General features: G+C 38.0%; 2 protein-coding genes across 2 annotated transcripts in view; both read right to left on the reverse strand.

Moving 5' to 3' along the window:
* Positions 1-6,751, reverse strand: part of LOC107594792 (disintegrin and metalloproteinase domain-containing protein 12-like) — a 144,420-nt gene extending 137,669 nt beyond the window's left edge. Inside the window, exon 1 of the mRNA XM_016284968.1 lies at positions 6,330-6,751. Coding sequence (XP_016140454.1) covers positions 6,330-6,441 — 112 coding nt within the window. The 5' untranslated portion in view covers positions 6,442-6,751. The remainder of the gene's footprint in view (positions 1-6,329) is intronic.
* Positions 6,752-8,503: 1,752 nt separating this feature from the next.
* Positions 8,504-10,480, reverse strand: part of LOC107594852 (centrosomal protein C10orf90 homolog) — a 42,299-nt gene continuing 40,322 nt past the window's right edge. Inside the window, exon 6 of the mRNA XM_016285060.1 lies at positions 8,504-8,844. Coding sequence (XP_016140546.1) covers positions 8,806-8,844 — 39 coding nt within the window. The 3' untranslated portion in view covers positions 8,504-8,805. The remainder of the gene's footprint in view (positions 8,845-10,480) is intronic.

A 10,480-nucleotide genomic window follows, 5' to 3' on the forward strand; every position in this document is an offset into this window, starting at 1 on the left:
ATGTGTGGGAATCGCTGCACATGTTTGTAATGGTGTAAATTAATCAAATGTGAGAGATTTTTACTGTATTCTTTATGTCTAAAAAGCTTTCCGTGAAATTCTCGGAAACTGACATGCATGATTATTCACACATGTTCTACTCAGATTTTACATCCATGTATTTGATTGTATTTTATATTTTTCACATGAAAATGACAACATGACCAATGCAATACATCCAGATTCCATTCATACTACACATGGTTACAAAGTAATTACTTATTCAAGTACCTACTCAGAGAGTATGTGATTTCACCCAAATAATCGGTTCAAAAGAATAATTTGTTCATGAAGTGGACATCAGAGTGTGTCTCTGTTGTGCCTCAAGCGAATCAAAAGAATCAGTTCAAAATAATCATTTGTTCATGCAATGAACATTAAGAGTGGTGTCAATTTCTTCACTTCAAACCAACATTTTCTGAAATGTAGTGGAGTAAAAAATGAAGATATTCTTTAAAATGATAAAAGTAACATAAAAAAAAATGTAAATGCTGCTTCGATAAAGTTTGTTACTGTCAAACCAGCACAAGTGCATGTTAAGTATGTTTTAATGAACCACATGTTGAGCAAATACTCTTGCTTGCTTATAATATTTCTTTATGTAAAACCGTAAGTTATGCAAATTACCAGATTTGCATAATTCCTTTAGCAAAACCAATCACTAAAAGAATACACCGTGATCACCGGGCACAGTTCAGTCTTACTTAATCACTTTCCAGTTCACATAAACCTCTCACCAGTCACTTCCAAAACATCTCAAAATCAGAATCAGTAATGAGGACTTTCTTCTACCACTAGGCAGACAAGTTAATGATAAGTTTCTTGTTTGCAGCGTCTTCAGGTTTCTAAGTGGATGAGTTGAATACATTAGTTCTCTCCTAACAGCCTGAAAAAGCAGCGTCAGCACTTTGAGAGTCAGCTGCTGAAATGGGACAAGAGGTGAGAGATTGAAAGAGGAAAATGCGATAGTGAGCGAGAGAACTGGAGATTAAGTGGGTGTGTCAGATAGAAAGAGTGAGTGTGTTGGTAAATGGCTAATGTGGGTGTGATGGTGTGAATGAAGAGAGATTACTGACTGAGAGTATCTATATACTTTATGACCTTGCCATAATAATCTCTTTCTCTGGCTCTGCATGTCATTCTCTCACTCTCTGAGCTCACTGGTATCGATGTGTAGTTACAGATTATGATTTTGAGGCTCTCTGACGGGGAAAGAAATGAGAGTTTGGAAGATCGACATCTTAAATGGTTGAGGCTAACTATGAGTGGCATCTTATGGTATTAGCCTCTTTAAACAGTGGCCCTTAGGTTAAGGACTCCTGCTGTTCATTTTTCTCTTCAAAAACATATTTATCCTGGGGTACATATATAAATCTGAAACATTTGTTTTCTATTTTAATAAACTAATATACTACTGCATTCATAGCCACATTTGAATTATACTTGTAATATAACATACGATATTCATTAAAAAATTTGCAAGAAAGAAAAATAATCTCAGATAGATAATAAACTGACTGACAGACAAATTAGATAGATAGATAGATAGATAGATAGATAGATAGATAGATTGATTGATTGACGGATTGATTAAATTATTAAACAATTCATTTTTAGTCTCATAGGACTGAGGACAGACTGTGGAGTTTGCGGCAGGCTGGTCGGAGGTTGGAGCGGTATGTGGAGGATTTCCTTGAGCTTGCTAACCAGCTGAGCTGGCACGACTTCACTCTTGGTGCGTGCTTTCAGCTGGGGCTGGACGACGAGACGATCCACTGTGGTCTTCCCATGTGTGATTATCCCCTGATTGAGCTGATTAATCTTGTCCTTTTCTTAAATGATTCAGATTTTGAAGTGGAAGAAATAAAGGAAATGTCTCGTCGTCCAGCCCCCTCTGAGGCACGCCGCGTCTCGCCAGCTCACCCCACGCCAGGAACCCCCACATACCGCACCAAACGAGAAGGCCTTGGAGCCCATTATCCTCTCCAAGTATTCTTGGGGGGGGGGGGTAGTAGGGCTCCACACATAGAGGCGAGGGCTGGGGCCGCGGAGGCTGCTCTGCCATGGCCTCCTGAACTGCCTGCACCGCCATGGCCTCCTGAGTTCACTAAATCCGCCATGGCCTCGTGGAGTACCTGCTCCTCCGTGTGGCTCCCCGAACTACCTGATCCGCCATGGCACCTTGAACTACCTGTCCCGCCATGGCCCCCTGAGCTCCCATATCTGCCCTGAGCGCCCACCCCCATTCCCCGGTGGATATGTTATGGCGCGGGACGTGCCTATCGGGAGGGGGGGGCTGTAATGTCAGTGTTGTGGACTTGTTTTTCCGTGTTTTACCCCTGTTCTTGTTCCTGAGTTTGCTTTTATGGTCATTTTCCAGTTCTTGTTGAGTTGATTGATTATTCTATGCACCTGTTTTGTTAATTATCCTATGTGTATTAGTTCCTGTTTGTTCCTTCATTCCTTGTCCGGTCAACTTTGATAATAGTTGTTTGATTTTGCTCCTGAGTTGTATGTACCCTGCATTTTCAGTATTAAACTCTATTCAAGTGAAGTTTGAGACTCCTGCGTTCTCCCTTACCGTAACAGCCCGCATATAATGAAGAATCAAATAGACTACAATGTAAAGTATATTTTTTATCAACTAAATATACATCCCTGAACACAGTTCTAAACAAATGCAACATATTCACAAACACAAATACATAAACCAAATTTTGAAGACCACTTAGCTGTGTCTAATATGTCCGACTTTTAGACATGTTTGTACACTTAGAGAAATCGGCATGCACAATGACAGCAAAAGACTAATGAGTGCAAAGAGCTTAGACCTGTACCACCAGACTGCACAAACTGATCCCTATTGTCTGAGCCAGAATCAATAAGTTTGCATTTCTGCCAGTCAGTGAATGAGTGTGTGTGTGTATGGATGTGTGTGTGTGTGTGTGTGTGTGTGTGTGTATGTGTGTGTGTGTGGTGTTGAGCTTTGAATAAATGCAGAGAATAACAGGGGTGTGTTAAACATGTCAAAACTGTTTCAGAAACTCAGAAACCGTGAAAGTGGTCTCAGTACAGCTCCTTATACTATAACACCAAAAGCTGTGATGAACGTAAGACTGAATGCATCTGCCTTACATTAATCCACAAGAGATATTTGATCATCCTGTAAATTTGGATAATTGGCTTATGTATGTTAGTGTGTCACTCTCCAGGAGGTAAAACCAGAACCCTCATGGAGAATTGATTGGTCATGGAGGCCAAGGCCATAGTGAGGTGATCCACATGACTGCTGGGGCAGACCTGAATCCTTTTAAAAAGAAACACACAAACACACATAGTCCAGCTCAAGAGGGTGTGGAAAAACTGTATCAGAGTTTGGTGATCACGTCACCTCACCCTGCATTATCCAAAAAAATCTACATGAGTGTCTCTAGCTATCTCTTTCTCACATGAAAAAGAAACATACACAGGAAGGGAATTGTAGATTTCAACAGAAATACCCACCAAATTTATCACTATTTTATCAATACATTCCTCCTTGTCTCTATTTACTAGGGTTGGTCACATTCCACTGACTTCCATTCATACAAATGTGGATGCGGTAGACAGGAAACGCAAGCTTATGTGAATTTCACTGGATTCCAAGTTTGGTGAACTCTGCCCTGCGAATTCGAATCATGTGAAGATGTGTGACCAACAGAAGACTGATACGTCATGGCGTGACCACCTCAAAGCTGAATTAAAAGAACGCAAACTTTAAATCTTCAGGATTGCAGTAAAGTAGAGTAGACTGCATATTTTTACACTGACAGCGCCATTTACTTCCACATGCTGTCTTGTTTTAGTATCCGATTCACAGCAATTTTGCAATTTTGTGGACTGGTTCAGAGCACTGTGGTGTGGAGGATGTGGCAGATCACTATAATCTGGCATACTTTGCTGAAATTGTATAGCATTGAAGCACCACTGTGATTCAAACATCTGAATGACACAATGACTCACTGACAAGACTGTCACATGCCGCCACTCACTGGTGGTTTTAGTTTCATATTTATCATTATCAATATATCATTTTTGTCAACATTGTTGACTATGTGTCTTCATTTATGCCTGATTATGACATTCTTCTTAAGTGCTGCCATGAACAATAGACGTACTGTAACATACGCAAACATCACATTTAAAGAGATGTTCTGTTATTATGAGGTTTGTGCACTGAAATGCCGGGTGCATCATATTTACTGAATTTGTCCCTATAGAGTTTGGCCATGCAAAGCAACTTTAAGTGATTAGTAGCCATTCAAATCGGATACAGAATTCAAATACAGGTGCATCTCAATAAATTAGAATGTCATGGAAAAGTTCATTTATTTCAGTTCAATCATGTCACACTGAAATGAATGCAGCACATGTACATGCCAAAATCAAGTCCTATTTAAAACCTAATCCCACTAACCTAATAAAACTATGGAGTACTGACATTGTTGCACATTTTTGTTAAATAAATACATATCATTGGATCAAATGCAATTTCCATATAGCTGAATTTCACCTGCAATATCTTTGACTGTAAAGTGAATAATTGTCAAGTGCATTTAAATTTGTTCTTAAAGTAATAAATACAAAGAAATAATAAGAAATAATGCAATAAGAAGCATGAAATGATGTACAGATGTTTTTACCTAGTGCCTTTTTAAAATATTTATTAATTTTGTGTTTGCATTATTAAATATTACATTAAAAATATTACTTTTTAAATATTATTTCATTAATATTTCATTGTACCTTTAGGGATTCAGCTTGTCACTGTCTGGGCAATACCCTTAAAGGTGCATCTTTGTGTACATCTCAGTGTGTCCAACACAAGCTTTTTCTAAATGCCATTCATTTAATTCAGGGGTCACCAAACTCAGTCCTGGAGGGCCGGTATCCTGCAGAGGTTAGCTCCAACCCTAATCAAACACACCTGAACCAGCTAATCAAGGTCTTCCTAGGTATACTTGAAACTTCAAGGCAGGTGTGTTGAGGCACGTTGGAGCTAAACTCTGCAGTACACCGGACCTCCAGGACCGAGTTTGGTGACCCCTGATTTAATTAATAGACAGGACAACCAGATGTCAAAACATTTAAATGTTCACTGTTGAACATATCTCCTAAAGCCACATGTAAATGTGCATCTCTGCTCTTTCCTGCTATTGTTGTTCATCCTCATGCACACAAGGTTTCCTATTTATCTCATTCAGCATCTCTCCACTGGTTTTATTCATGTGCTTTGTTCACAAACTGAGTTCAATCAAAAAAATATATTCAAACTGCCAAACTCTTCCATGCTTTTAAAATTCAATATTTGACATATAACATTTCACTGTTGTTATTATTGGATATCATTGTCTGGGCAATACCCTTAAAGGTGCATCTTTGTGTACATCTCAGTGTGTCCAACACAAGCTTTTTCTAAATGCCATTCATTTAATTCAGGGGTCACCAAACTCAGTCCTGGAGGGCCGGTATCCTGCAGAGGTTAGCTCCAACCCTAATCAAACACACCTGAACCAGCTAATCAAGGTCTTCCTAGGTATACTTGAAACTTCAAGGCACGTGTGTTGAGGCACGTTGGAGCTAAACTCTGCAGTACACCGGACCTCCAGGACCGAGTTTGGTGACCCCTGATTTAATTAATATACACAGACAGGACAACCAGATGTCAAAACATTTAAATGTTCACTGTTGAACATATCTCCTAAAGCCACATGTAAATGTGCATCTCTGCTCTTTCCTGCTATTGTTGTTCATCCTCATGCACACAAGGTTTCCTATTTATCTCATTCAGCATCTCTCCACTGGTTTTATTCATGTGCTTTGTTCACAAACTGAGTTCAATCAAAAAAATATATTCAAACTGCCAAACTCTTCCATGCTTTTAAAATTCAATATTTGACATATAACATTTCACTGTTGTTATTATTGGATATCATTTCAAATTTTGGACACTGTGTTCATTTCCACATATTTCAGATTGCTTTAATCTTAATTTTGAACCTTTTTAGCAAATGTTCAAAAGTAACTTTTAGGGGTACACCAGCTTGTCACTGGGCCAATACCCTCAAAGGTACACCCCTAAAGGCTTTATAGGATAACAATATGCACCCTTTAGGGGTAGACCAGGCACAAAGGTCTGCTACCCCAGCGCATGTAATAACAATGAACTTACAGTAATTGCCTTTCTTTATTAGTTTTACTCAGTAAAAGTGTACAGTAAGGTAAGCACTAATATGAAGTGTGTCTCTTACCGTCGGGTGAGTGATGAGTGGAGATGTCAGCTGCCAGTCCCACTATCAGCAGCACAAACGCGCGCAGTCCGCTCATGAGGCACCAGTTCTCCATGCGCCGGTAGATCCTCATGATGCCCGGCTCCTTATGATGAGATCTTCATAATATACCGACACAGGAACACACACAAACACACACAGCGCAAGCAGAGAGGATGTGAGGGACTTCCTGCAATTCGATTAAATCCACAGGGGAGATAGGGGAGGGTGGTCTACGGACCCGCGATAGAGCTGTCAGGAGAGCTTCACAAAGCCAGTACTGCTTAAATCTTACAGTCTACTGTGTTCACACTGTCCCGTGTCACACGTGCAGAGTGTAAACAAAAGCAAAGAGCACACGGACAGCTAAGAACAGATGCGGTTTGGTCTCGTGCTTTGGTGAAGTGTTGATTCTTTGGAAGAGTGTTGCTTGAATCTCCACGTGTTTTATAGCGGGGCTCTGCAGGGTCCTAAAGCTATTCATCCAGGTTCCTAAAACCGTTCCTAAATACTGTTTATAAACAGTATTCATAAATAAAATTAATATATGTAATATTTTTAAATAATATTTTATCTTTAACCTTGCATTCCTAATTATTTATTGACAGTATTAGTTCAAGCATTATTTTAGGTCAATGATTTATGTGTAAAAAAAATAGTTTAATAATATCAATAATCATATCTATTATAATTATTATCGTCCTAATTCATATGAAGTGTCTAACTACTATGTACTTATGCATAAATAAATAAATAAATGTAGGCGTAACTACATAAATTAATTACTGATGTATTGACAGGAAGGTATTTTACATGCAAGTACAATTTAAAAGCGTACAGAATAAATGTATTGTATCAAATGATTAATTTAAATGTAAGTACATTTTAGTCTATTATTATTACTATTATTATTATGATATAAAATAAGATGTGGGCTGTCTATTAAGAAAGCAAAGTAAATAGGGTCCATTCAGTCTTTTGACTTGCATTCCGGATTAATTTCATGATATAATTATTTTATTGTGTGTTTGTAGTAAATGATTTATGTGTAGTCTTTAAAATAAATAAATATATTTATCAGATTTGTCAGACTTCACTGTCACAGTGTTATTCTCATTCACTCAATCGTGTGAATGGCTTCTGCTTGATATGACATGAATGAAATCAGTGCAATTTGAATGGTACTGTGGTTACAACCTAGGATAAAAGTTGTGTATTTTAAATTAAATATCATACTACATTTAAAATATTATATGATTAATGTCAAGTCAATTTTTGCCTACATAATACTGTTGCAGAAATTCAGAAACTTTTTGCGGCTCTACATATTTTGTGAGTTTATCTGCAAGGAAATTATTCATTTTCTTAATGGGGTCGTTTTTCCTTTTCCTTTTCGGTATGCAAGGCACTCTATAATAACTCTTTCAAGGTTTCCAGCAGGTAGCATACTGACCTCAGAGACTCAAGGACTTGTTAACATTTTTGCATTTTTAAATCAGCATATTTGCTTGCTCTTCCTTTCATGAGACTTTCAAAGCACCACAACCAGCTCTGAATTCTGATTGCTGAAAAAAGACGAGTTTTCCACCCTTAAGTTAACTTGTCTCTCCTTTATCATCATGTCATCCAATCTGTCATCTAACACCTGATCACTGACTTTCCAGACTAATCTCCCGTTACACTGTTCTCTCCTGAATTCTATTACCCCAAATTTCACGTTCTGCACCAGAAACCCTGACACTTCCAGGGCAAAGGAGTATGAGGAATAAATGCCCCTCTCTTTTTATCATACATCCCATGGCATTTTAACATTACCAAACTGTGTCACATTCTGAAATTGGCTATTAAAGAAAGAGATCATAATGTCCGTATTTTAATGTGGAGAAAATTGCATAATGAATCTGAATAAAAGCAGGTTCAAAAATGGCAACACTTGCATTTTCTTTCTTTCTTTTATTTTTTTTCAAATAACTACTTGAGATTATGAGACCATTGTTGATGGTTGAGACCATAGTTGATAGTTGAGTAATTACAAAATCATTTCAATAGTAGAACAAGCTGCACGTAATAAATCTTTGTAATGGGTTGTTTAAACATTCTTTAGATAAGGTCAACCCATTTCCACTGGTGAAAGCTCTACGTGCTATCTTCTGTAGTGTTTATTTGACAGTACATTCTCAACAAAAAACAGACTCCAACCAGGTCTAGAGTCTTATAAGTTTTCTTATACTGTATTATCAAACATGTTCTCTTTAAAAAAAAAAAAACTATCGCACAGCACGTATGGTCGTATGGATTCACCCCAGGTCCAGTAAAAGGTGTTTTATATTTGGAACAATGCACCAGAAAGCCAATCTCTGCTCTCAGGAGGAAGCTGCAAAGGTCTTCCTTGTCTTCAGCACTTTGCCTCAGGCAAGGTGAACATGGGGGATATGAATCTTGTGGACAGGCACTTCCCTCAGTCACCGTGTCTTTGAAGAATTTGATCCAAAAGTTTCTGTGGAAAAAGCTATCAGCCTCACAGGACCTGACACCCATTAAAACAACACACCCCGACAAGAGATTTTTCCTTTACAAAAGCACTCGTTTTAGGCATCCAGGGAACAGGCTGTCAGCAAAGACATCCAAAATACCAGTGAAAGCTGTCCTGTTGTGGAATTCAACACTCTAAACATCAAAAACATTGAAAGTATTGTTGACACAAACCTCTTTTGTGTCACAAGCGTCCTCTAAGTATCAGGGCTGTATCTGTCACCGAAAAGAACAAAAGGAATGCATGAATAAATCAGCCTTGAGTGGAATTATTGTGGATATCAAAAAGTAGTTTGACAGGCAGGATTCATTTGAAGAACTATACTGACCTCTGCTGGAAGACAAGGTAAGTACAATTGATGTGATCTCTTTAAAAAATAAACTTCTGTCTCTATTTCTTCACTCTCAAGTTGTACCAAAGCTGTACAACATTCTTTTTCCCATTGTAACACAAAACTAGACATTCTGCAGAATGTACTAGTAAATCTGTTCAAATGAATGGGGACAGGAGCTTTCAAGCTTCAGAAAGGATGCAAGGGTACCATAAAATGATCATAAAAGTGGCCCATATGACTTGTACAATATAAGTCTTCTGAAGTCATACAAGGGCTTTGGGTGATAAATGTAAGTCATTCGCTAGTTATCTCTTCTTCTTCCGAGCTGTTACATCAAGAATTGCTGTGACTGGATCCTTGAGTCTGTGAACCAAATTCAAAAACCAGCTAGTCCAAAAACCTCAAAGTCCAGTTAGTTAATCATTAAGACTAGTTTTGTGAAACGGATCAAAACTGACATTTTTAGTTCTGTCAAGCAGAGCTATAAGATTATCAATGAATAACAGCTTAAATGTATCACATGACAACAGACGACTTTAAATATATTTTATACTTGCTTTATAGTGTTTTTCCTTTTAAAAAAAGCAAAATGCTTCAGTCCCAATTAATTGTAATTTCATGGGAAAAAATGACCAGCACAGTCTTCAAATTGCCTCCTTGTGTGTTCCACCGAAGAAAGTAAGTCTAAATGGGTGAATAAATAATGACAGTTTTCAATTTTCGGTAAACTATCCCTTTAAGTTAACTACCCCGGCTAGAGTCCTTACCAGGTCAAGAAAATATGATCATATTACCCCAATTTTACAGTCTCTGCACTGGCTACCTATTAAGTTCCATATCAGTTACAAAATATTATTACTTGCCTATAAGGCCCTTAATGGGTTAGCTCCTGCATACCTAACTAGTCTTCTACCACGCTACAATCCATCATGCTCCCTAAGGTGGCAAAACTCTGGACTTTTGGTAGTACCTAGGATAGCAAAGTCCACTAAAGGAGGTAGAGCTTTTGCGCATTTGGCTCCCAAACTCTGGAATAGCCTTCCTGATAACGTTTGTGGTTCAGACACACTCTCTCTGTTTAAATCTAGATTAAAGACACATCTCTTTGGCCAAGCATTCAAATAATGCAGCTCATAATCTTGTCCTGCAGTTATATCTGATCAAATGCACATCATTATTATTCTTTAGTTTGGGTTAAACAAATCAATTTTAATTGGTTGGAACAGCAGCTATGCTCATTATGTCTCTATTTGTTTCTCTGTTTCT

Source organism: Sinocyclocheilus grahami, unplaced genomic scaffold, assembly GCF_001515645.1.
Source record: "Sinocyclocheilus grahami isolate Dianchi unplaced genomic scaffold, SAMN03320097.WGS_v1.1 scaffold191.1, whole genome shotgun sequence".
Taxonomy (NCBI): domain Eukaryota; kingdom Metazoa; phylum Chordata; class Actinopteri; order Cypriniformes; family Cyprinidae; genus Sinocyclocheilus; species Sinocyclocheilus grahami.